Source organism: Portunus trituberculatus, chromosome 40 (assembly GCF_017591435.1).
Source record: "Portunus trituberculatus isolate SZX2019 chromosome 40, ASM1759143v1, whole genome shotgun sequence".
Classification (NCBI taxonomy): Eukaryota; Metazoa; Arthropoda; class Malacostraca; order Decapoda; family Portunidae; genus Portunus; species Portunus trituberculatus.
In genome coordinates, this window is record NC_059294.1 from 23,640,831 (window position 1) to 23,666,971 (window position 26,141).

At 35.6% G+C, this 26,141-nt stretch overlaps 4 protein-coding genes across 17 annotated transcripts in view; 2 read left to right on the forward strand and 2 right to left on the reverse strand.

Moving 5' to 3' along the window:
- Nucleotides 1-629: 629 nt before the first annotated feature.
- LOC123515919 (ATM interactor-like) lies at nt 630-5,797 on the forward strand. Its single transcript, XM_045274818.1, has 7 exons — nt 630-688; nt 1,865-2,002; nt 2,419-2,556; nt 2,845-3,053; nt 3,190-3,285; nt 3,957-4,154; nt 4,744-5,797. Exons 2-7 carry the CDS (start codon nt 1,868-1,870, stop codon nt 5,777-5,779), a joined length of 1,812 nt encoding a protein of 603 aa, XP_045130753.1. The 5' UTR covers nt 630-688; nt 1,865-1,867; the 3' UTR covers nt 5,780-5,797.
- Nucleotides 5,798-7,028: 1,231 nt separating this feature from the next.
- On the reverse strand, nt 7,029-21,838 carry LOC123516068 (2-aminomuconic semialdehyde dehydrogenase-like). Of its 10 annotated transcripts, XM_045275107.1 has the most exons (18): nt 21,829-21,838; nt 21,595-21,726; nt 21,368-21,439; nt 21,178-21,246; nt 20,973-21,068; nt 20,682-20,738; nt 20,346-20,539; nt 20,058-20,217; nt 19,813-19,919; nt 16,733-16,908; nt 16,204-16,404; nt 15,370-15,581; nt 12,336-12,502; nt 12,002-12,097; nt 11,813-11,892; nt 11,492-11,663; nt 10,404-10,613; nt 7,029-7,289 (listed from the first exon to the last, which is right to left on the reverse strand). In XM_045275107.1, exons 7-18 carry the CDS (start codon nt 20,520-20,522, stop codon nt 7,143-7,145), a joined length of 1,905 nt encoding a protein of 634 aa, XP_045131042.1. In that variant the 5' UTR covers nt 20,523-20,539; nt 20,682-20,738; nt 20,973-21,068; nt 21,178-21,246; nt 21,368-21,439; nt 21,595-21,726; nt 21,829-21,838; the 3' UTR covers nt 7,029-7,142. The 10 variants fall into 10 exon arrangements, with proteins under 10 accessions (XP_045131042.1, XP_045131047.1, XP_045131048.1 ...); XM_045275112.1 differs by lacking the exon at nt 21,829-21,838 and having other exon boundaries at nt 20,415-20,539; nt 21,595-21,789; XM_045275114.1 differs by lacking the exons at nt 7,029-7,289; nt 21,829-21,838 and adding an exon at nt 8,107-9,438 and having other exon boundaries at nt 21,595-21,792.
- The window catches only part of LOC123516069, a 4,978-nt gene continuing 675 nt past the window's right edge, over nt 21,839-26,141 (reverse strand). Inside the window, exons 2-4 of one of the 4 annotated variants that reach the window (XR_006678078.1) lie at nt 24,684-24,922; nt 22,122-22,202; nt 21,839-21,941 (exon numbers count right to left, since the gene is read on the reverse strand). Coding sequence is in view for 1 of the 4 variants with exons in the window: in XM_045275117.1 (XP_045131052.1) it covers nt 22,321-23,235 (915 nt within the window). In the remaining 3 variants the exon portion in view is untranslated. Of the gene's footprint in view, nt 21,942-22,121; nt 22,203-22,310; nt 23,393-24,200; nt 24,269-24,683; nt 24,923-26,141 lie in introns of those variants that run through there. The other 3 variants (XR_006678079.1, XM_045275117.1, XR_006678080.1) reach the window with 3 other exon arrangements.
- LOC123516071 lies at nt 25,459-26,050 on the forward strand. 2 transcript variants are annotated; one of them, XM_045275118.1, is made up of 2 exons: nt 25,459-25,774; nt 25,925-26,050. In XM_045275118.1, exons 1-2 carry the CDS (start codon nt 25,495-25,497, stop codon nt 25,957-25,959), a joined length of 315 nt encoding a protein of 104 aa, XP_045131053.1. In that variant the 5' UTR covers nt 25,459-25,494; the 3' UTR covers nt 25,960-26,050. The 2 variants fall into 2 exon arrangements, with proteins under 2 accessions (XP_045131053.1, XP_045131054.1); XM_045275119.1 differs by having other exon boundaries at nt 25,459-25,771; nt 25,922-26,050.

Consider the following 26,141-nt stretch of genomic DNA (forward strand, 5'->3'; position numbering starts at 1 on the left):
CTAATGTAGGAATTTGTTGCTCTGAAAGCGTTCTGCTAGGCAGGTAATTTTTTAAAATTTCGTAAGTTATTTTTCACATTTTTTTTTCTGACTGCAGTCTGTGTTTCTTGTTCGTAAATTCTGTATGTACGTACAAGGTTGTATACTTTCAATGTCGCTTGGATCTGTTGCATTTCTCTTTTTCTATTGTATTTTTTTTTCTGTTTTTATTCGATTTCTTGTCATTTACCCAGATAGATTTCGCACTATCTGAATCGGCTAGTACTTTCCTTTTAATTTTCTGTTTAAATTTCTATTAATTTTTGTAAATAATTTTTAGTTGGCGTATCCATGACATTAACCCCTTCAGTATCATGATGCGTTTTTATTTTAATTCTGCTTTCTATATGGTGATTCTACACAGCTTCAGAAACTGGTGTTGATTAAAATAGTGAACACTGTGGCCATTAATCTTCTGCGACCTCCATAGACCCTTCCTAGTATCAATAGAATAGTTTAATGGAATCCAAAACTCATGGTAAAAATGCGTCCCAGCACTGAAGGAGTTATAATAATTGTTGTATCTAAACTACAACACTGTTGATAGATACACCATCATTGTCATCATCATTCGTGTTTGTTTACATTAGCTGGCAGGTGAAGTGGGAGGAGGGGAGCAACAGCGAATGAATATAAATTACTCTGGAAAGTAGGTATCGACGTTACCTTGAACTCAGTTTCTTTATATATATATATATATATATATATATATATATATATATATATATATATATATATATATATATATATATAGAGAGAGAGAGAGAGAGAGAGAGAGAGAGAGAGAGAGTCTACGATAAGCAGTGACCGTGTCACAAAATATTATATGACATGATGTTCACAGTTGACACATAACTTTGCCAAATCCAGGAAGTGCAGCTATGTTAAAACGGGAGTCGAGGATGCATGAAAAAACACTATTTGACCGAAATCAGTACTTCTACTTTCGTTACGTGCCTCATTGGGTACGCCTTTTCGTGCTGAATATTTTGAACCCCATATATACGTGTCAGATTAGTTGTAATGCCATGAGCAACGTGGTAAAAATATTGGATGACACACTTTCATATTTACCGGTCTAATCAGGTTAGGTTTAATGTAAATTTAGGTTAAATTTGATTTAGATTAGTTATTTAGGTTAAGTTTAGTTAGAAGGATGCTAGGGCATCAAAATAAAGATAAGCAACATGGTGCCCATCTAAAAGAAAAAAAATGTAGCAATAGTGAAGCTCCCTATTTATCATTACATGTAAGAGACAGTATTTGGCTTCAATTGTAGTTTTAGGCCCTTACCCCATCCTTAAAAGGAAATCCTCTTCCATATGGGAGGAAGGGAACCAGGTAAAATGACAGCAAAATTATTTAGTTTTAGATATAGGACAATATTTAGAGCCACTTAGATCTAGTATCTAGTAATCACTGAATATCATCGTTCAAATGCCATTGCTATACTGATAGCATTATTGTACTATTATACTTATCTTAAATTTTCCTTGGCCTGGTTTTTGGAAAATTTTCACAGGTAATCTTTACACGAATGAAATTTCACTCAATCACAAAACAGAGATATAAAGTACCTGTGAATTTGAATGAGAAGAATAGGAAAAATAATATTCAGTCTCCATAAACCCAATACCATTTTTGAAGATCAAGTCATTTAGTGATACTGCACCAGGAAAAGTTCTGATGTGTATGGTATTGACACATATTGTTGTGTTATAGGTAAAGGATTAAGATCAAATGTGATAAATCTTTGAAAGTTACAATGATAATTGTATGCATATAAAATACATATTATATAAAATGAACTCTTTCACCTGAACAGAGTATGACAACAGAGGAAATACAGCATGTGACCCCAGATACAAACAGTTTATCCTCCATCAAAGTGAACCTCAGCTGTCCACAAGGTTGTTCTCGTACCTTTGCCAATTCCTCTGCTCTTAGGCTTCATCTTAGTCAGGTATGTCAACCAAGTTTATTTAAATTCTCTTCAGTTGAACTTTTTTGAGTTACAGCAGTTAAGTTTTTTTTTTATCTTATTATTACTTTTACTATTTAGTATTTAACAGTTTATTGTTATTATCTTTACATGCAATAAAATTAAATATGTACATGCTAAAAATGAAACTAGATTTGGGAGGAGTGTGTGAAAACATGGGCAATATGGCCAGGACAATGGATGATAAAGAGACTCAGGACAATGGATGATAAAAAGACTAAGTCACAATCTGACAAAGATAGATTTAGTGTTATAATTCATAGAGAAGATTTTATGAACTTGTATTCAGCATCAGATAATGCCAATTGTCAATTTTTCCATTTATTACTTATGTTGTTCTTGCATTATTCTTATGTATGTTTTACTTTCCTCATCAGGTGCACCACCATGAGACAGAGTGTACTACATCATCCAATACAGATGTGTGGTACCACTGTCCTGAAGCTTCATGCATCTATCACATAAGCTTTGGTATTAATGGGAAGCATTTTTCTAAGCTCAAATATGTGAAACAGGTATATATTTAGAAAGGTTTTGTATCTGGTTCTTATATTGGTGGAAAATTTTGAATATTATAAATACACAAACATTATTTTGTTGATTGAAAAGCTGATAAAGGTCATCAAGTATCGTATCAGATTCACCAAAATCGATTGACTACATTGGTTTATATTTCATATATGGCTTTGAATTTATGATCTAGATCTACTTTGTATTAAAATAATACTTAGGAATGTAAACAGTGATATTTGATTTCCAAAGAACTTATACATAGCATATATGACTTTTGCTTTTGGTTACAGCATTACCTTAAAGTTCATGCCACTCGGCATCATGGGTGTGAATGTGGCCAAGCCTTCAGCACTGCAGCACATCTGGCCCAGCACCGACGAGCATGTGGACTTGATCTGGTGTGCACCTGTGGTCGCTCTTTTCAAGCACTGGAAACACTACAGACTCACGTGCGACGATTTAGCCATGCCATTACACAGTCCACTCTTCAGGCCTTGAGGTTGCCACGTAACTCTTTACCTGTGCAATTAATGAGCGTATGGAATTATTTTTGTGACTTTATTTGCTTGAATTATAATTGAACCTTTAAGTTATTGTTATTTCATTTGTTACATGACTTCTTGTTGTAAATTTAGGTCAAGGAAAAACTTACTGGCTGAATCAATGACAAGATCACAATCTTTTGCTGGGTCTCCACCACAGGCTGTCATTGCTCATCATATTCCTATCAAGTAAGTTTTTTTTTTTTCATTTGCATGTTTAAATCTTTTACTAGTATGGCTTTTCTTCATTATAAAACAGGGTAGTACAGAATATATACTTCATTGTCAAATAGCTCATCTGACATTAAAGAATGAATATTTCACTTAACCCCTTCAGTACTGGGACACATTTTTACTTTGAGTTTGGATATGATTAGGCCATTTTATTTACATTAGGAAGGGTCTGTGGAGGTCAGAAGATTAATGGCCCAAGTCCTCACTATTTTAATCTCCACAGGAGTTTCTGAAGCTGTGTAAAAGTACAAAGTAGAATGAAAATGAGAACATGTCATGGCACTGAAGGTGTTAAGAGGCAAATATTTTGGGTCTAAAGAATTTTTCAAATATCATGGGACTTGTCCTTCAAAAATTGTGCAGAATTTAAAGAGATTGTTGACTGAAACACCTATTCTTACAAGATCATATTTTAGGTTAAGAGACTATTTAGAGTACCTGGTAATTTTGAAAGAAAATAGAAATCAAATAAAAAATTGAGTGTCAGATTTTTTTGTGCTTATTGTTTTTTGTTAAGTAAAATTGTTAAAGGTTACTTAAATAAAGTAACAATGTTGTCATTACCAGTCAAAGGCTTTATGTGTATTTATTTGTGATTGAACTACATTAACAATATAATTTCTTAGGTATCAGAGAATAGATGAAAGGAAGGAGGAGAACATATCACTGTCCTCCACCTTTCCTACTTCAATTGCTCCAGCATCAGCTACCATCTGTTCTGCAACTGCCACACTTAATCCTGTTACTCCTGTTCACCTGCGGCAACCAACCCATCTGCTTGCAGCTATTGCACTCAGTGAACTTGCTGCCACGTCAATTAAAAGGTGTAGTATACTATACTGAACCATTCATTTTGAAAAAAATTACAACACATTGGATCTCATCCTAATCCTAATGATCCTAGCCATTTATTCTTTTACCTTCCTTTTTATGCAAACAAGATTACAGTTTTATTTTATTCAGCAACTTTTTTCATAGATCATGCTTATTCAAACTGAATATACTATCAACACTTTATAAGTATGGAAATTTTACACTGAATGTTCTGCCTCATCAATTCACCTTTGATTCAGATACCTCATATCTTTACTATTTTATATTGGTTTGGTTGCATTAGTAGTAATATTACTATTTTTTTCCATATTATTAGTATTATTTACTCCTGGAACAAATTTATCAATTTTCCATTGATTTCAATAAGAAATATAGATTCAGCTTGCCTCCAAATCAGGTTGCATCCTATGTCGTGAAACAGATTGATGGTGTATCTGGGCGTGCCACTCTATATGGACTGTTTGGACACAGCAGATAACTTAAATCATAGAACTTGAATAATGATAAACTCAAGTGGTCATTGCATATTATTCTTCTGCATTATAATATTTGATTTTTATATATACCTGTTTGTTTCAGGCTACCATGTGTGGATGTTGGCATACAAACAGACCCTGAACATCATGGGAAGCGTGCCCGACGGAAATCATGTAGTCCAGCAAAATGTTCAGAATACTTAGGAGTCAGCACAAGCAGTCGGCATTTTGGGAAGCGGAAGAGAACCGCTGAAACTCAAACAAGGTTAACACACAGGGACAGCAAATATGTGCGCAGTGGATCACACTGTGCTCCATCGCCCTTAAATATGCCTGGCAGTAACAATGAAAGTATTCCTAGTCATAGCTACATTGAAGATTGTAATAATGAAAATGGGTCACTTGGAGGCCTTTCATTACAGGTTGACTTACCAGAATTTATCAGCACACAACAGAGCACATCAGGAACACAAACAAGTCCTCGAGTAGGAGGAATTACACAACCTAGTCTCCATGATTTTACAATTTCATTTTTTGATCGAGCCTGTGGAGAGGATGAACCTGGAATAAGTCCATCACTAACTACTATAACATCAACACAAACATCTGATGATCTTGATTCCTTTGAGTCATCACAGCTATTAATTCAAGAGGATGAGGAACTTTTAGGTGTTGTTGGAGATTCTACTGCAGCTACTAGGCAACGGCCTCCTTCTCTGGGTCATATACGCTCTTCAAGTATTGAAACTCAGACTGATCATGATGTTCTTCTCAGTAAAAATGCCAACACTCCTGATGATGTTGATGGAATCATCCTGACAAATAATGAAACTCAGACAGATCCAAGTAACCTTCTTATTCCAAATGTTAGTCATTCATATCAAAATCCAGGATCATCTGAAGGATGCCATATCCATGAAGGGGACAGTTTGTGGTGTACCAGTGAAACTCAGACATATGAAGATTTCTCTGATATTGAACAATTCATGCGCTCAACAATTCATACACAGACACCAGATAACAGCCACAGTGAACTATTTCCTGAGCTTTCCTTCACTCACACTCAAACTCAGACAAGTCTTGATGATCCACCTTCACTTGTCACAACACATACACAGACATCCCTTAATGAGTTGTAAATATATATATATATATATATATATATATATATATATATATATATATATATATATATATATATATATATATATATATATATATATATATATATATATATATATATATATATATATATATATATATATATATATATATACACACACACACACACTGGTAGGCATTTTTTTGTCCTTTGATTAACTTCTAATTTATTAGGTAAAATATTACTGATGGCTCTTACATCATCTAAATATGTATATAATTTGAATTGTCTGAGCCATTCAAGACGCAAAACGGACACGTGTGTCACAATACTGCCATCACCAAGATCAGTGTATATATAGCTGACTTGGCAAGTGCATGGCAGTGCTTGCCTCAGCTTTCACTCACTCTGTAGCAATTATTATTGCCTTGTAAGTCTACCTCGGCTTCTGAAAGCAAGATTGTAATGCTTCTAAAGGCAAGACTGTGTGTGTGTGTGTGTGTGTGTGTGTGTGTGTGTGTGTGTGTGTGTGTGTGTGTGTGTGTGTGTGTGTGTGTGTACACATTGTGTGTTATTTATGCATTTGTGTGTCTGCACTGCTTATGTGATTCACCTCGGTCGCCTGCTGGTCACCCAGCCAGTCTTCCCCATTACGGAGCGAGCTCAGAGCTCATAGACCGATCTTCGGGTAGGACTGAGACCACAACACACTCCACACACCGGGAAAGCGAGGCCACAACCCCTTGAGTTACATCCCGTACCTATTTACTGCTAGGTGAACAGGGGCCACACATTAAGAGGCTTGCCCATTTGCCTCGCCGCCTCCGGGACTTGAACCCGGCCCTCTCGATTGTGAGTCGAGTGTGCTAACCACTACACTATGTGGTTGTGTGTATTTACCTAGTTGTAGTTTACAGGGCCTGGGCTTTATGCTCATGTGGCCCGTGTGTGTGTGTGTGTGTGTGTGTGTGTGTGTGTGTGTGTGTGTGTGTGTGTGTGTGTGTGTGTGTTACATAATACATTACACAGACCATTTCAACTGTTAGTGGTAACATTTAAAAAATGTTAAAACAATCAAATAAAAAATTCCTTGGATAACTCGGATTGGCCTACCCCTCAATTGGTTCAACTTATGCAGGTTTACTGTATATCTTTTTCATTATCTTTTACTATATTATGTTTTTTTATTATTGTAACTTGTAACTTCATATTTTGTTTTAAACCACATTAAAAAAAATATTTGGGATGTCAATGGACTTTGAACTCATCAATCATATTTCAATTAATTTCAATGCAGAAAATTTATTTGCAAAAGCAAGTGAGTAATAGAACAAGCTTGGTTATGGAATGAGTTAAATTCGTAATGCCACTGTAGTTACTTGACCATCACGTTAGATGTGTTATATCTTAATGCAGACAGTCTTGGCCTCAGTGTAGAATTCAAGGGATTCCTGTGTACTCTCCCGACCCAGCCCACTCTTCTTCACACCGCCAAATGGCATGTCAAGGTCCCTCACCAGCCAACAATTGGTCCATACAGTTCCAACCTGTTAAAAAATATATGCTTGGATAACAGTATACAAATTAACAAAAAGAAAAAAATATATATTGATAATAAAAAAATAATAGGATAATTAAATATATAAATACAATAAGGTCTCAGTTTACGTCAGAGTTACGTTCCTGAAACATGACGTAAGTCGATTTTGTACGTAACTCGAGTTTCCATACATTTCAAAGCATATTATCGAGTTTTCAACCAATCATTGTTTATGGTCATTCAGGTAAGTTAAAGGTTATATTCTTATATTATTTACAACTATTATATTATGTAGGAATATGAAACACAAGCTTGTTTTTGTTGTTGGTTAGGGCCACGAACGCGAAGGACTGCAGGTTGCAGAGAGGGGTGGACGCTTGAGGCCGCCAGGAGGGTGGGCAGGTCGAATGTTGTGACGCCCACAGGGCAGACAGCTAGGAGCGTAGTGCAGTGCGGTGGGAGTAGAAGCGTGGGCAGCGGGGCAGGAAATGTAATAGGAAAGGGCAATAGGGATCAGCAGACAGGCGCAGACGGTGCAAGTCAGCTGCAAGTGTCGTGTGGCCCAGGCGATGGCTCCGGAGTTGTTATTGTTGTGATGGGTGTGCGAGCCCTCAAGGTCGTCAACCTCCCGTTGTCATGGTAACGGGCTTCCCATTTTCTTCTTCCTCCCTCACACACAGCTGCTGCCTCCTTCTCATGTCTTTTAATTATGTCCTCTTTTTCTTGTAGCATAATGGTTTTCCTTTTCTTAGCATCACTGCTGTCACTAAGAAGTTTTCTCTGGTGCCATTGAGCAAGATACTAAGAACTTGAGTCAGTAAACGCAGAAGTAGGATAACACTCTTGCCAGGGGCGACGGTGTGGTGGAACTGGGGCAGGGTGTTATTGTATTCAAGCGTGAGGTGGGCAGTGTGGCGGGCAACCACCAACAATAACAATAAATCCCGCACTTTACAATTTATAAATTTTCAATTTTTTTAATCTTAAATTGCCTTATAGTGGACTGACGTAACTACGAGTTTGACGTAACTCAAGACCGACGTAACCCGGGACTTTACTGTAATTAATTCATTAAGATACATAAATGAATGAATTATTTCAAAAGGAGAAAGTAACAATATTTAATAATGAAAGTATAGGTAACAATTATATGAAGTGTGTTTCATGATTCCTAACCTCTGCAATAACTTTTGCATAGTACAGTTAGCTCCATGAAATTGGGTGCACATCATGGTAAGGTGATTGTGATATCTGGTATAACCACACAAAAGAGCAGATCCCTTTTTTAACCTTACTTGCACTACTGCCTCTCTTTCCATATGTACTAGAATCCACCATCAATTCTTTCCCAACTAAGAGCATCCCATCTCATTCTTGCTTACTTTTTTTTATTTCTCATCTAAAAATTGTATTTCCCATCTCCTATATCTACAATATCCACATCACTACATTTTTTTTATTTTCCAACAATTGTCATGATATCTGGCTTCTTTTCTTTAAATAATCTTTCACTTCCAGCATGAGAGTAGTTGACATTAAACCACTGATGTTAGTAAATACCATTTTTAGTCCTTCTCTCAGCATTTTTCTCTCTAATGTATCACTTCCTCAGACTCATGTCTATGACCCTCCAATAAAACCTATTCTTTACCTCTGATCTTAATTTTTTTCATTTGCCTCTCTTCTGAATTCACCTATAGTGACTCTATTCTCTCAGGTTCCATATTTCCTTAATTCACATTTGTTTGCTGCTTGTGACCTAACCCTTATTTTGATGGGATGCTGACCACCCTCAAAATATAGTATATACAGTGGAGACTCAATACTCGAATGTCTTAACAGTCAAAGTTTTCAATACTCGAACACAAAGGTTTGATTTAATACTCAAAAAGTACCTGATAGACTACATATCACATGTGTTTGTAAACCAAGGCTCCCTGGCCTCTCCCCCTCCGCTAGTTGTGCTGCTGTGGTCATCAGAATAACATGGTCCTGTGTTTTGTCCGTAGTTTTTCATTTATAACCTTACATCAACACCAAAGGCTTATTAGTTGTGAAAATATCTGGTAATCGAACAGCTGTACACATGGTTATAAACAAAGCTCTGGCCTATCCCTCCCTGCTGCTGCCATTGTCCCCTTCTGATGCCGGTATTACTGGAAATTGAAAAACGGCATTTCAGTACGTATATCAGATACCCGCTGCAGTCATGAGAAAAACAACATTCTTCTGCGTACTGTCAGTATATTTCAATTTAGAAATCTATAATAGCACCAAAGAGGCTTATTAGTGGTAAAAATAAGGAATCTAGTGAGAGTGCAAGTGTTACTGAGCCATAGCCCTCCACTAATGGGTTCACATGAATTGCACCAGACATTTTCATGGATGGTGACTTATCCTTCTCTGACCTCCTTCCTCCTCCCCATCCTTCTCCCCTCCTCTTCTACGTTATCCATTCCTAGCCTTCACTTACGATATGTACAAATCAAAATTATGATAAAAAAAAGATACTTAGAAATTTTTATAAACTTGAGGTTTTGCTAAGATTAGAACGAATTACCTGATTCATAGGTATCAATAGTCAAACTTTTTGACACTCAAACAGCCCTTTGGAACTAATTAAGTTCAAGTATTGAGTCTCCACAGTGTGTATATATATATAATATATATATATATATATATATATATATATATATATATATATATATATATATATATATATATATATATATATATATATATATACTTTAGTATGTACATTTTTTTTCTTATCATAACCTATAAAAGAGACCAAACAAAATCTAATAAAACTATTACTGTACATGCTCAATATAATTTGAACTGAAATATTCTAAGAATAAGTCTTATTGCAAACCAACATATAACAAAAACTTTCAAAACTATTTCTCTAAATATTCAGTGTTTAATTATTTCAGATACCTATAAAGAAGTCACTGTCCATTGTCAAAACTATTTCCCTAAATATTTACTTTTTAATTATTTCAGATATCTACAAAGAAGTCACTGTCCATACTATAATAAATAGTTCATGTCATTTTCAGTACAAGAAATAAAAACTAGATTTAGTCAAAATAAAATGCATTTCACAATTTTAACATACCTTGAGCTTGTGAGCAACACGATGTCCCCTTGCTAAGTTTGAGGTGAAAACTGAAGCACAAAGGCCATAAGGTGTGTCATTAACTCGACTAATAACTTCTTCTTCAGTATCAAAAGGTGTAACACATGTTACTGGTCCAAATATCTCCTCTTGCATGCACCGAGACTCATCACTCAGACCCGTAATTATTGTTGGTTTCATGAAGTAACCCTGAAAGTATGTTATGGTTTGTAAAATGTTATATACAGTGTGGTCCATGACAGTGTATAGTTCAGGTAACATACAAATTTAATAACAAACCAAAGAAACCAACTAAGAGAATCATGTCCATAACAAAATTGCAATAACAAGCCTTCATGATTTTGGCCTCACATGTCTACACCACACACCAATCCCCTGCAGCCGCAGTTAACATACATGCCACCCATGCAAGTTGATAATCATCCACTCACACACACATCAACACTACTAATAATGTGATCTAGCACAACTCATAGCTAACTGTAGATTGAATGCTTGGCAAGGTATTCAATGTACATGATACTTGAATGTTAAATTAACCACAATGATCATTGGAGTCCAAGATGATTGTCTTAATGCTGCAACACAACTCTCTAAAACCTAGCTTCTTTACAAGTACGTACTAGTATCACCACGTAGTGTAGTGGTTAGCACGCTCGACTCACAATCAAGAGGGCCGGGCTCGAGTCCCAGGGCGGCGAGGCAAATGGGAAAGCCGCCTAATGTGTGACCCCTGTTCACCTAGCAGTAAATAGGTACGGAATGTAACTCGAGGGGTTGTGGCCTCGCTTTCCCGGTGTGTGGAGTGTGTTGTGGTCTCAGTCCTACCCGAAGATCGGTCTATGAGCTCTGAGCTCGCTCCGTAATGGGGAAGACTGGCTGGGTGACCAGCAGGCGACCGAGGTGAGGTGAGATTAACAAAAAGCAGTCATCCAAACACTACACTCATATAATAGGTAAAATATTATGGTCTCCAAATTATAACACATTATATATATTTTACTGTAATCATCTGGTTCCAATGCAAACCAACAATATAAATGACAGCCAACAACAGTATACTTCACCTCTTTGTTCTGAGAAGGGAGGTCCAAGATGTCAACGCCATGGCCACAAAGTACTTGTCCTCCATCTTCCACAGCATAGCTAATGTACTTAAGAACTTTATCCAGATGAGGTTTTGAATTGAGAGGCCCCATAAAGACATCCTTGTCTGATGGAGGACCAACCTTAACTTCCCTATGAAAGAACATAATTGAATGAGAGGCACAAATTTCATATTACAGTAATTCTTATTCATTAAACTTTTCAATGTATGACATAACAAAAAGCATGTCAAAACCAGATAATACAAAGGATCTAAAGGATATAGTCCTTAAATTACTAACCTTGCAACTGTAGTAAATTTTTCCAAGAAATCTTTGAACAGAGATTTCTGAACAAAGATTCTTGATGTACACAAGCATACCTGAAATATAAGTATAGATATATCTTCTAACCACTTCTGCTTTGACCTTGTATCAAAATATAGCATTTTAAAAGTAAGCACAACATAATAATACTGATCCCATACATACTTGTCCTGAATTGATAAAAGAGCTTCTCTTAAGAGTAGTGATGCAAGATTCCATATCACAATCATCAAATACAACTGCAGCATTTTTGCCACCCATCTGTAACAGATATTGGAAGTCACACACAGTACAAGCATAAAAATTACTAAATCTAAACTTTTAACACATCAACTAATGTGTTAACTTTTAACAACTGCTATGATAATAAAAATATGACAATTTTTACTTTCAGTACTATATTCAAATTTTCTCTTATAGTTCTGCTCAAGTAGTACTTGCTTCCCAAATATCATTCCTTCCTTAGCTTTAATGCTTTCACCATTAAATAAACACAAACCTCAAGGGACAACTTCTTGAACATGGGAGCCGTGGCCTGAGCAATAAGTTTTCCTGTGAGTGTTGACCCAGTGAAAGACACCAGCGGCACCTGAGGGTGAGTTATGAGGGCTTGGCCTGCAGAAGGACCACGTCCAAATACCATGTTTACAACGCCTGCAGGAAAGTCTGTGGAGGAAATATTCCATAAGTAACAGAAATCTCCTTAAAACTAAACAGATAGAAATGCCTTATCAATGTTTCTAAAATGCATGTATCATTGAGAGAATACCAATAAAGAAACAGAGAAATGGCATCATCTGATGCATTATCATCCTATAATGCTCCAGGAAGTCACCATTGTATACCCAATCATGTGTGAAAATTTCATGTTAGTCAGATTAATGTAAATAGCAAAACAAAGGCAAAATAATCTTTAGGAGTGAATACATCAAAAAGTGGTTTCTTACAGATCAAAAATTTTCACAAAATCAGTAAACTGTGATCAACTTTTGTTTGGTAGCATTTTAAACTACAACTAAAATGCAATTTTTTTTGTTGGAATTAGATTTTTGATAATGTTAATAGAAAACAAGATACAGGAAAGTGGAAAAAAAAATACAGGTGGGCAGTTCATCTTGGACTTTAGTCCCTGGGTCAGTCAGAGTCTGACTTATCACCAAATCCAAATTATCATGGTCCGAGTTATCAAGGTTCAACAGTAGTTACAAAACAGTCAAGACACACCAATATTCAGAAATGCCTTGGTGATCATCTTGACTGTTAAGGAATTGGATTTGTGCTTCTGTGAGTGCTCTAACAAAGGTTGGATCCTCAGCAAAAGCCTCTCACAGCCTTCAGATCAATCTGTGTCTCCATGATGCTATAAGTCTAAGACATGTCCTCACAATGGTGGACAGATGTAAAGATCCTGGAGGAGGATTGCCTATTGATTTCTGAGTGATAGACAGGCTCAATCCCTTGCTGTCACATGCCACACATCTGAAATGCATAAACTTAATTCATAAAAAGGTAATCTGTATTATCACACATAGCTCATATCTTGAAAACATCACTCCACTCCTCAAAAAACATGAATAAACTAAAATTTGAAGACATAACAAAACTTTCTATTGCAACCTTTAAGTACAAAAACATCATTAATGCTTCTCTTCCATCCCACAATTACACCACACAACACAGTGAATGGTTATGCATGCCAACTCATCGCTCAAGTCTCTTCTGTCACTCAACTCTGTACATAATCCCTCTAATATAGAATTCTCTGCCCTACCACACTAGAAATGTCCACTCACTTGATGAATTTAAAAGTAATCTTAAAAATCATCGCCTGGATGCATACTAATCTTTGTTTTTTTATTCATAGCAACATCTCTCATCTATCTTCCCCTAGTGTCTACATATATATCTATCTACCAAGAACATTATTATCTCTTCTAGATTATTACTTCAGCCCAGCCTACCATTTTATTCATAATGTGTATCCTATTATGCCACTACACCCCAATGTATCCATAGTCGTCTACTCTCACAATTTCTATTTTCCACTACCTTATATCAGTGTACCTGCACTTACTCAACTTTATCCATTTAATATTATATTCATCTCATTATCTCACTATCATATTTCCTCATTTTATAATGTTTTTTAAACTTACCTACCTAGTATAATAGATATTTCTCGTTAAATATAATCTCTAATTTCAAATAACTTTGTTACATATATCTCCTATATCCTTGCCTGAAAAGCTTTGCTTACTATAAAGGCTACAGTCTGTTCCATCTATGAAGTCTGTTCTAGCTGTGGCAGATTCTGGAATTCCTATGAGTGCGGCGTTGCCATTTCAATAACCAATAATCAAATTAAAATTATCTCCCTACCTGCCTATTTGCAAGTCTCTCTCTCTCTCTCTCTCTCTCTCTCTCTCTCTCTCTTTTCATATACTATATGTAATTTATATTTCATTTATCTATTATATATTTGTTATTCATTTTTAACCTTTTTCTCACACTACCTATATGAGGTAAAGGTTGGGGTTGTAGTTTCCATTTGGTTTGGTAGCCAGAGAGGAAGTGAGGTGTGAGCCGTGACACTTGACCTGACTCGAACCAGATGATGGACCCAAGGGGACATGCTGACCACCACTACCACATCGTGGCAATATTGGAAAAACCCTCTGCCACATGTCAAAGAATTTATATAAACTGTTGTTAAAATCCTAAACATCAACACTCACTATACTATGTAGCTTCCTTTACTATATACAGCATACATAATACATCACTTTCAAATAGCACATGGATGGGAAATAAGAGAGATAGACACATGTAAGAAGATTGATTTGGCAGTATGGCTAGAGGCAAATGATGTGACCTGCCCCATCCTGAACAGATTTCATAGATGGAACCGATTATAGCCCATAACTTTGTATAGAAATCCAAGTATTTTTACAATTAAGGGTAAAATAAAGTGTTTAAGTGTTTATCAAAAATAAAAGTCTCTAAGAAAATAAAGGGAACATATGATCTCAGAGAAGAGACAAGAGAAAGTATTTTGTTATGGAGACACTGAAACACCAGAAATCTATTTCTGTGGTATGAAACCTATAAAGTGACAGACCACCCAAGGCTGACCAAAATCCAATTAGGCCTTAGCAATAATTTTGACTTGATCAGCAAACAGAGGTTTAATTCAAAGCAAAAGCCTCTCATTTCTGATTTAACCCATGGTCACATCAAAGAGGGACATCACAAAAGCATCTGAGAAGGCAAATGACTTGCATGGAATAGAGCAAGTTGGAGCAATAAGGTACTAATACATTACAGAAGAACACTGCACTACTGAGATCTAGAACACAATAACATGCACCCTAATTCTAAAGGAAAGTGAGAGCTTAAGAATAACACATAGGATCTTGTGAACAAATTAAATAACATTTTTTCTCACCTATATTGTCTCAAACAACCATCTGTGGCTTCAGTAAATAAAATCAATTATATGTATTCAAAGCTACAAGTTCTACTCTGACAATTACCTGCATCCTGTAGAACTTTACAGAACATATAGGCAGTGACAGAGGTCATTTCTGAAGGCTTGGCAACAACAGTGTTGCCACACATAAGAGCAGGGGCAAGTTTGAAGGTCAACAGATACAAGGGTAAGTTCCATGGACTGATGAGACCTGCCACACCCTGAGGTTCCCTGAGGGTGTAGTTCACGACTCCCATCTCTGGGTTGACATTTGAGCTGTAAATCAGAAGTAATGTCATAAATATATTGTACAAACATATAAAGATATTCTTCAGTTCCTTTTTACTAAAATTACAAATATACTTTCCACATACTGCTAAATATATTGTTCTTGATTCAACAGTAAATTTCAAACACAAAAAAGTGTAAATCATTGTATATCAAAGATATGCATTTCTTGGTGTACATAAGGTTCATTCTCAGTAAATATTCTCTGAACACTTTTAAGCTCATCATGTTCTAAACACCAGTTTCATGCTGATTTTTCAAAAGCAGTAAAAGAAATAGTTTGAACACAGCCCTATGCCATCCCTATGCAGTATTACTTCTATTTATATTGTATCCATCACTGAAGTATGTTTCATGCCCTATATATAATCATAGTACCATAGTAATCAATTGTCCAAAGTTAAATGTAAACAAGAAGAATTATGCTACTAGATGAAATTCAAATTTTATCTTAGAGCTAGGTTTGATCCCTATTCCATATCACATGAACAAGTGATACACCAGATCTGTGTCCAGTGGATATCAATTACCTCTATCATTCCATCTCCAAGTGTTTAAGCTACAGGGTTTACATCTATAACATGATAAAATTGTAGTTTGAATTACTCACGTGTTTAGGTGATGTGGAATGGCATGAGCAAAATGTCTTAAATTCAGCACACATCTTGGGATGTCAATTGTTCTTGCAAGCCATACTGGCTTTCCTTGATCCCGTGACTCTGCAACAGCAAATTCTTCTAGACGTGATTCAAGAATGTCAGCAACCTTGAGCAGATGATTTGCACGTGTCTGAGCAGATTTACTCGACCACCTGAAAACAGCATAAAAGAGAGAGAGAGAGAGAGAGAGAGAGAGAGAGAGAGAGAGAGAGAGAGAGAGAGAGAGAGAGAGAGAGAGAGAGAGAGAGAGAGAGAGAGAGAGAGAGAGAGAGAAACTGTCAACTATGGCTTGTGTGCTCCTTCACACTGAACAGCCATTATCATTTTGTCAAGAAACAACAAATTAAAATAATTCTGCATTCATGAAAAAAAAAAATCTTTTGTGCTCTGTCATAGTACACTTGAAAAATCTTTCAATTGACAGTGTTACCATAGTAACTCAAGAAAATTAAAAACTAAAATGGCAAACCAATACCTTACCGTTCAAATGCAGCCTGAGCAGCAACTACAGCAGCATCCACCTCAGCCTGGCCTGAGTCTGGAATCTTGGTCCAGACCAAGCCAGTGCTGGGGTCATGGGAGTCTATATGGTCTTGGCATGGCACCATCACTCCACCAATAAAATTATTGATCACCATGGGTTTATCCATTTTTACCTGTACATATCAATTATGGTCATTAGTAGAGATCAGAAAATACCTAAATTGTGTGACAACACTTTTCACACGTAACAGCTATTTCACATACAAAAAAAGAAAAAAAAAGCCCATAGCAGTTTCTGCAGGACATCTCAAACATATTAAAAACTATTAATAATATCTGGCACAGAGCTTTTGATTTCTTACAGCTTCCATCCTCCACTCTGTCACTTAATCTCAAGTTTCCTTTCTGACCATTCTACTATTTCTGTTAAAAGAGATATAGTCACAGTTCTTCCAAATTTTATCAACAGTGGGGTTCCTTAAGGTTCTGTCCTTTCACCAAATCTCTTCCTATTTTTTTATGAATGATCCAAAACAAACTTGATAGTAGTAGTAGTAGTAGTAGTAGTAGTAGTAGTAGTAGTAGTAGTAGTAGTAGTAGTAGTAGTAGTAGTAGTAGTAGTAACATCAATAGAAGTAACTGTAATAGCATTGGCAATAGTAAAATTACCATTATTATTATTGTTATTGTTATTATAATAATAATAATAATAATAATAATAATAATAATAATAATAATAATAATAATAGTAGTAGTAGTAGTAGTAGTAGTAGTAGTAGTAGTAGTAGTAGTAGTAGTAGTAGTAGTAGTAGTAGTAGTAGTAGTAGTAGTAGTTCTTCTACTACTACTACTACTACTACTATAGTAGCTTCTATAGTAGTAGTACTAGCAGTAGCACCACCACATTTCGGTCAAAATTTACTGTGATTTATTATTCCATTGCCAAAACCTTAATTGTTGCTATGTTATATGAAGTGCCATGATAATTACACCGGTTAATGAATTGCCCATCTTGCTGATACACTACAGTTGATTCGTAAAATTTACCACTGTCATTATACAAATAAAAGAAAGAAAGAAAGAAAAACGTTACCTTGTCAATATGAAAGTGTATTCTGGACTTATACTTATGATCTAGAGTGTGGCACACTGTTCACTGCTCGCTCTTCTGTTGCTTAAATTGTTTTTGATGCGAGTAGTCACTAGAGAATCGCGGACCCGTCAAGGCCGCCACTTGGAGGTGCCAGATTCGCATAGAAAACTCGATCTCATTTATATAGTGAAAGAGACTTGTATTGCTTCGCTGCGTTTTTTTTTTTTTTTTTTTATATCTGTTCCCGACTCATACAGTGATAGCGTTCGTTACACTACCTAGCATGGATATTACGAGCTAGTTAGTTCGCTTTGCAAGCATGATAATGAGGAACATCAACTTTGCATCCTTTGAAGTTGATCACGAGGTCTACTCTTCTCTGCCAGTGCCTTCATTGAATCACAGGGGGGTCATTCAGTACGTAGCATAGTTCCTCCAATTTTTTTTTATGGTAAAGTCCTGATAATATGACTTATTCCACGATATACTGCGACATTGCAACATGACACCGAGTTTAACGCTTTCTCCGATATTTGACGCAGTTTCGTAATAACAAACCATTCTGCTGACACGTACTCCTCTTTCTTCCAGAGCAACTTATTAAGTTCTAATATCATACTATTATTACTCACTTCCTTTGGTTCCTCTATCCTTCCTAGTGATGTTTGGCATAAATTTGAAAGGTACTTTCAGTGATCCGTGTTGTTGCAAATCGCAGCTAGTGAATGCCTCCTCCATAAGAATAAAATAAAGACCCAGATCGTCGTGGTAAATTGGCACAATGTTAACCCACTTGGATTGTGTTGCGCAGCATTCCCCAGGGCTTGGATTCATGTGGGGCACTGAATAAAAGCTGCTTTATCAAATAGGGAGCTTTCTTTACATGCAAGCTACACAAAATTTAATCAATAACGTAAAAAAATATAATAGTAGCCTAATACTTATAAAAAAAAGAGAATAATAATGCAAAATATCAGATTTTAAAGAACTACGTAATTATACGCCCTAGCTTATACTACTTAGCAATAATGACTCGCACATTCTTCACAAGCCGATGTCCTTCATGCTTGCTGCAGTGATAACGTCACGCAAAACAAGCCATATATATATATATATATATATATATATATATATATATATATATATATATATATATATATATATATGAATTTGGAAAATACTTTCAATGAGATATATATATATATATATATATATATATATATATATATATATATATATATATATATATATATATATATATATATATATATATATATATATATATATATATATATATATATATATATATATATATATATATATATATATATATATATATATATATATATATATATATATATATATATATATATATATATATATATATATATATATATATATATATATATATATATATATATATATATATATATATATATATATATATATATATATATATATATATATATATATATATATATATATATATATATATATATATATATATATATATATATATATATATATATATATATATATATATATATATATATATATATATATATATATATATATATATATATATATATATATATATATATATATATATATATATATATATATATATATATATATATATATATATATATATATATATATATATATATATATATATATATATATATATATATATATATATATATATATATATATATATATATATATATATATATATATATATATATATATATATATATATATATATATATATATATATATATATATTGTGTATATAAATTTATTATATATATATATATATATATATATATATATATATATATATATATATATATATATATATATATATATATATATATAAGGAGCTGCGGTTGTGTGTGTGTGTGTTCACTAATTTTAAAAATAAAGACTTCTTACTAAGTTGAGAGGGAATAGCAAAACTGGAGAAATGAGGATCAGAACTCACCTTGTATTTTTGGCCACCTTTCCTCTTAGGAGCATGCTTCAGGGCCTCACTAATTTGATGCTCCACTGCAGAGGTTTTTGCTTCTTTGTAGGTTCTCATGCATGCTCCTTTGGGTAAAGAAACCAAAGCATATGAATGTCAGACAAATTTTTGTTTTAGTGTCAAGCATAGGACACACTATTTTCATAACATTACTACATATACTGCTTTGAGTCAGATGAAAACAAGCAATTCTGCACACTTACTGATGATAACTTTGCAGATGGGAAGATCACTAAATGGTAGCTTCCCTTTCTTTCCTTTGAGGCTGTAAAACGACCACACGGAATTAGTTCCAAGCTTTTTAAAAATCCTCCGGACAGCATCGCCAAGGCTGTGCCCTCCAAAAGATGACAAATACAGTGTCTGCAACAAATAATAGTAGGACCATAAATACAAGAAGATATGATTCTTCAAGACAAAAATAATCTTATATCAATATTCAAAATATCATGAAACTTTCTCATATTCAAATTTATACATTTTTATTTTACCAAATTCCTTTTGAAAGATTGATCAGCCAATTTAGAGTTTAGGTCATCCAGTTCCTCCAAGCTGCTTACTGGAGCTGGCAGTACATCCTCCACATCATCCCCTAGCCCACTGGAAGAAGACTGTAGGCAGCTTAACATCAGCCGCTGGTTTTCCTGGATTGTCTTGAAGTTTGCCATTACAGCGCTCTTGAACTCTGCATCAGGAAGAAAGATTTTCAGTCACAAAGTAATATTTCTAGAAGGTTGATTGTTACTGTCACTGGCAGACTATGAAAAAAAATGCAAGTTTTAATTTTTAAATACACTTAATACGTAAACAATGAAGGCATGCTCTACCTGCAAACTCTGTCTGTGAAACAGGTACAAGTTCTGTTGCACCTCGGTCTGATGAAGCTGTCAGAAATTTAATGTGTATAAGCACCTTGTGTGTGTGTGTGTGTGTGTGTGTGTGTGTGTGTGTGTGTGTGTGTGTGTGTGTGTGTGTGTGTGTGTGTGTGTGTTTCTGTTAATTTCATATATCAGCATTGCAGTTTAGGTCTACCCTGAGATGAGGTGAATGAAAATAAATCACTTTGTATAATCATAAGGATATGGATTTCGTTTACATATCATACAAATTAAAATTACCTGATGTGTATTTTTTTTTCAAATCTTGTGCGTTAACATGTATTATTTCTGAGGACCGTGATGAGGATCTGGTTTTGAAGGATGCATCAGACCATTCTGTAGGGAAAATGGTAATAAAAATAATAGTGGAACTTATATAACTACTATGGTGAAAGTTTCCCCAAAGACAGAAATTTGTAAATACAAGCTTTGTTGTCATACATACCTGGGGAGGAAAATCTTTCATGAACAACTGAGTTTTTGGTATGATGCGAGCTTGTTTTGGAAAGTCCAACTGAAAGGTAATTGGGTACAAATTCACTGTATGTTGTGGTTCTTAACTCATGGAATTGTGAACATATTCGCACACATACTGGCAAAAGTTTCGTGCAATATAGAAAAAAAAACATGCTTACCATTTAGGTGAGGAGATTGTGGCAGAACAGCTACAGATGGAGTGTGGGAGAACTCAGGATTATCGCCTTCATCTGTATAAGTTTACGAGCATACTAGTCATTTTGAGTTTGTCTTGTTGTCATAATGAATTAATTAAGGACACATATATGAACAAACCATTCTGTTCAATTGCCAGCATAAGCTATTACAAACCAAAGAATATAATAACGTATAAGAAAAATCTTACCATCAGCTTCATCTGAGAAGTCATATCTAGCAGGCTTTTTGGTAACTCTGCTTTTTGGACCTTCAGGTTCTGTTTCAACATTTGACGTAACCTCTGCTCTCCTGGACAGTTCCTGGGCCTTGCTGTAGGTTTCTGTGGCGCAAAAAAAATTTACGTATGTAGTTTAAATTTTCATACATGGCATTACAAGCATAAAATTATTCAGATGTTAATAATAATTTACACCTGTCATACCTGCAGATGAAAAATCCTTATCTCGTATGAATTCCATTTTTCTTTATCTGGGATTTCTTCCTTTTCACCTTGGCTGCAGCACCTGCCCTTGGAGGCCAGTAACAAAACAGACCCTGAAATTAAAAGATTAGCACACTGTTAATATCAACGATGCATATACAAAACCAAGATTTATATTTCAAGTACTTATATCTTAACTGTCAGAGAGTATTTGTATAACGAGCAAGATCATCTGTCTGTTACTCCTTAAACCCGTTAGCATGCACCATCAACATCTTTAAAGGGAAACTCACTTTTTCTTTATGCATTATCCATGACTTGGGAACAACTTCAACTGCCTTTTCATCCAGAAACTCCACAACTACAAATGACATCTGTTAAAATATATTTAAAATTAATGATACATTTCCATGATCACAGGCAGCAAATTCTACACTGTAACCATTTAACATTCAAACTTTTCTACTTAAAAGTTTCCTCACCTGATAGTTTTCAGAATTCATGCAGTATTGCTAGGATTTTTGTGTGTCTTCCACTTCTACTATGTACCATAATTGCCTTTGTTTTTAGGTCGCTTTTTTTAATAAATTTCATATAACTTTTTGCTGTATTTATCTGATAAACTCCAATAATCTTGGAATCACATGGGTCATTAAATGCTGATTCTGTTCTGTTGTACACTCTGCACAGTATTTTCTGGTTTCCTTCATCATCTCTTTGGTGTGATAAGGCCACTGCTTCACAACAAGATGAATCATCCAAAATATATGTATTGTCAGGTTTGTTAGTGCAGATGATTTTCTTAAACTTTGCAGGTTTCATTTCACCTGGGTCATTCTCCAGTTCATGAATTCTTTTTACAACTTGTGATAAAGCATTTTTTCCTGATCTAACCATTTTCTTCAGTTTATACAGATAGTTCTCAAATGGAAATGCTGCACAGACATCCAAGCTTCCAAACCAACCAGCATCTTCTGCAAGGTGAAGCATGCTATGGACATTGTACACTAAGAACTCATTGCCATAGAGTTCCCGACCTCGTTTAACAAAATACACCAGTAGTTGGTGAGCATAGCCCTTATGCATCTGAATAAGTCTTGGTGACACAAGAATGCACAGAGCAACAGAAAGAGTCATAAAATGAGCATAAAGGTCACCTCTTAGGCTGCCTTTAAGAACAAGTTTGCCAGTATACAACAAAAACTGTCTGAATTCGGTTGCCTTCCATCTGTCAATTTCCAGAAGGCTTCTAGGTTTTCGTGCAAAGTTGCTGGGGACAAACTGTTGCATTTCTAAGAGTTTCTTGTTGATTTCTTCAACATGCCTCTGCGTAATCCTAGTTTCTTTTTTTCCTTTTATCCATATCAGGAGTAAGCGCCTCATCACACCAAGGCAGGCTTGATGCATGTAATCTATTGGAAATGATTTTATTAGATCCACAGGAAGAGCTGTAAAAGGGGAAACCCCACAATGGTGCTCTTCTTGAATCTGGTCTCTAAATGACTCATTAGTGCGCAAGACAATATTATCAATTTCCTGATAGGTAAGCCTTCCATACCAAACTCCTTTTGTGTACACTTATCGCATCCATAGTAACCTGAATATTGTTTAGTGGCTTTAACCATTGCTCTTGCAGGGGCATCACAAACGATGCTTTTCAGTGTTACATGTATTTTAAACTCCTCATACTGAATGCCATGCTGCAGTATGTCATTCAGCTCTCTGATCGTGTCATTCAAGAAATCTAAATTGCATGGCTTTGACGATCCACACGTTAAAGCGACAGGAAAGACAGTTACTGGCTGAATCATGATAGCACACAGCACTGGCCACATGCATGTGTTTGAGCTTTTAAATAGTGGAAGGCCATCAATATTGAGGGACACTTCCAGATTTTGTGTATTTTGTTTTGTTTGTCGAGGATATTTTTCAAAATTTTTAGTAATGATTCTTTGAGTCCCAAATAAATGTAGCTCATTCCAGATTTGTCTTCAATCTTCACATTTCTTTCAGTTTTCAATAAGGTGCGAGCAGATAAGGGTAGAGAATTATGGCCATTTGATCTTAATAGCTTTAGCAAATCATCAGCAGCATTGTGTTTTATTTGGTGTTTATTTATCCAAGATATTAGGTCACTTGAAATATTTCTTCCTTCATCTGATGACAATGAATCAGATGAATAAAAGGATTTTCTTCAATCAAACACCATGTTTCATCACCATCCTCACTACTTTCTGTACTATGTGGTGCTACATCTTCCACAGACAAGTCCTTCGCATTTTCTGAAGAGTGAATTATATCTGCACATAAATCAACAGAATCGTTACTGTCACTGCTACGGTCTTTTGTTGAACATGTTGCAATTTTTTTTGCAAATCTTTTTCTAGCTATCCAACTTCTCTGATATTGCTTTCGTTTTTCCTTTCGATCCATTTAAAACCTGGAAATCAAAGAAATGCACTAGTTTCATACTACAGATATTAGTTACACTGAAAAAAAGTTGGGTGAGATAAAAACAAATATCTTTTATGACTTAAAAAACATTAATGACGGAAGACGCATTGATTGCTGTACAGATTTAGGGTCAGCTAGTGGCCGAAGAATCTTTTGGATATCGATAAAATTCATTGGGGTGTCATTGAAGTATCTTTGAACATCATTGGTGTTCATTGGGATAACACTGGGTTAACTGAAGGCAAAGTAAGTAAAAAAATTATAGATGTTAGTCTACATGTTAACTACTTTAATTGTAATGCCCATGCATGTGTGTGTGTGTGTGTGTGTGTGTGTGTGTGTGTGTGTGTGTGTGTGTGTGTGTGTGTGTGTGTTCATAGTGCTTAAATACAAAACATTACCTTAAAAAAACTCGTTTACTTGAAACCAGAATGGCAGGCAGGTACAGAAGCAAGGGCAAGTACAGCTACACCAAGGATTATGGCATTCACACCCTTGGGATATGTAGTTAATTATGGTGGAAATTGTATTCTGCAGCTCCAGAGAACAGCTGATGCGTAGAATGACGTATGTGCCATCAAATGATACACTAATGTTCATTGCAGGGATCCCACTGTTTGAAGCTGTTGTCTTTGTCATTCTGTCAGTGGAAAAAAAAGACTTACAAGTTCCTGGATTCTTACTTTATAATGCCATCCTCTTATTATAGATAAAGCTACTTACTGTCTGTCAGGCCTAAAAACCTCCAATATATAAAAATTACATAATTACACCTCAGCCGCGATGTTACCAGGCCACACACAGACTACGTGACAGCTATACACTTATATAATTCCAACCGCGCACTTAAAACACCAGAATATAAGTAAACTAAGTGAAAATGTGTAACACTAAATCACACATAAAACCACTTAAGGGCCTGTCACACCTTAACGTTTTAGAGAACGTATGGCTAGCGTATGGTAAACATGTTAAACGGTGGCGTACGCTGAACTCTTCGTTTTTCGGCGCGTTGTCGACGTATGCAGAGCGTATAAGACAACGATCGGGGAACGTACTCAGCGCGTGAGGAACGTGTGAGGAACGAACTAACAGGTAACGATCGAGTAGCATACGCGTAACAATCGAGTATCGTACGTCCTCGATCACGTGACGCATGTCAACTGCATAAAAGGTTGCTGCAAGGACTATCGTGTCACAACTATACCAGCCATGGGCAAGAGGTCACCGACCAAGAAACCAGCACGGGGCCGCGGCCGTGGTCGCAAGACACCCACACTGTCACCTTCACCTCTAGTCTCGGACGTCTTGGGTGATAGAGATGGGCGTGACTCATCTTCGCCACCGCGAAGAGATGCCTCCCCTGCAGGCTCCACCGCATCCTCTGCTGCATCGACCTCTACTCTACAACCACATGATATGAAAAAGAGAGCCAAGAAGACTCAGTTTTGTTTGGATCCTGAAGAAGAACAGATAATGTGTGACTTTGTGAGAGAAAATGACATACTGTGGAATGTAAAGAAGACTGACTACAGACGTGTTGACAAGAAAACCAAATTATGGGAAGATCAGGCTAAAATTATGGGAAAAACAGTGGATCATCTGCAATGCGTTCTGGGGATGCTGTCCATTATACTAATGAATACAACGCGTGAGGAACGATCAGAGAACGAATGATAACGATCGCCTAACGTGCCTTTAACTTATCCCCAGCGTATGCATAACGTACTGGCCACACGCTGGCATACGTCGAGAATTTTGTGCATGCTCAAAACTTTCGCTGTCCCTGCGTACGACGACGTACGGCACCGTACGCCACCGTACTTCAACGTACCCTAACGATGGAGCAGCGTACCCAT

Bases quoted from the DNA above. Each gene is read 5' to 3' on its own strand.
- LOC123515919 (XM_045274818.1), top strand. From the start codon at position 1,868: ATGACAACAGAGGAAATACAGCATGTGACCCCAGATACAAACAGTTTA. The intron at 2,557-2,844 runs GTATATATTTAG...TTTTGGTTACAG, and splicing joins AGCTCAAATATGTGAAACAG to CATTACCTTAAAGTTCATGC. The intron at 3,054-3,189 runs GTTGCCACGTAA...TTGTAAATTTAG, and splicing joins TCCACTCTTCAGGCCTTGAG to GTCAAGGAAAAACTTACTGG.
- LOC123516068 (XM_045275107.1), bottom strand. From the start codon at position 20,522: ATGGCAAACTTCAAGACAATCCAGGAAAACCAGCGGCTGATGTTAAGC. The intron at 15,582-16,203 runs GTGAGTAATTCA...TCTGATTTACAG, and splicing joins ATTCCACATCACCTAAACAC to CTCAAATGTCAACCCAGAGA. The intron at 12,098-12,335 runs GTTTGTGTTTAT...TATCTGTTACAG, and splicing joins TCAAGAAGTTGTCCCTTGAG to ATGGGTGGCAAAAATGCTGC.
- LOC123516071 (XM_045275118.1), top strand. From the start codon at position 25,495: ATGGGCAAGAGGTCACCGACCAAGAAACCAGCACGGGGCCGCGGCCGT. The intron at 25,775-25,924 runs GAGAAAATGACA...TTATACTAATGA, and splicing joins GATAATGTGTGACTTTGTGA to ATACAACGCGTGAGGAACGA.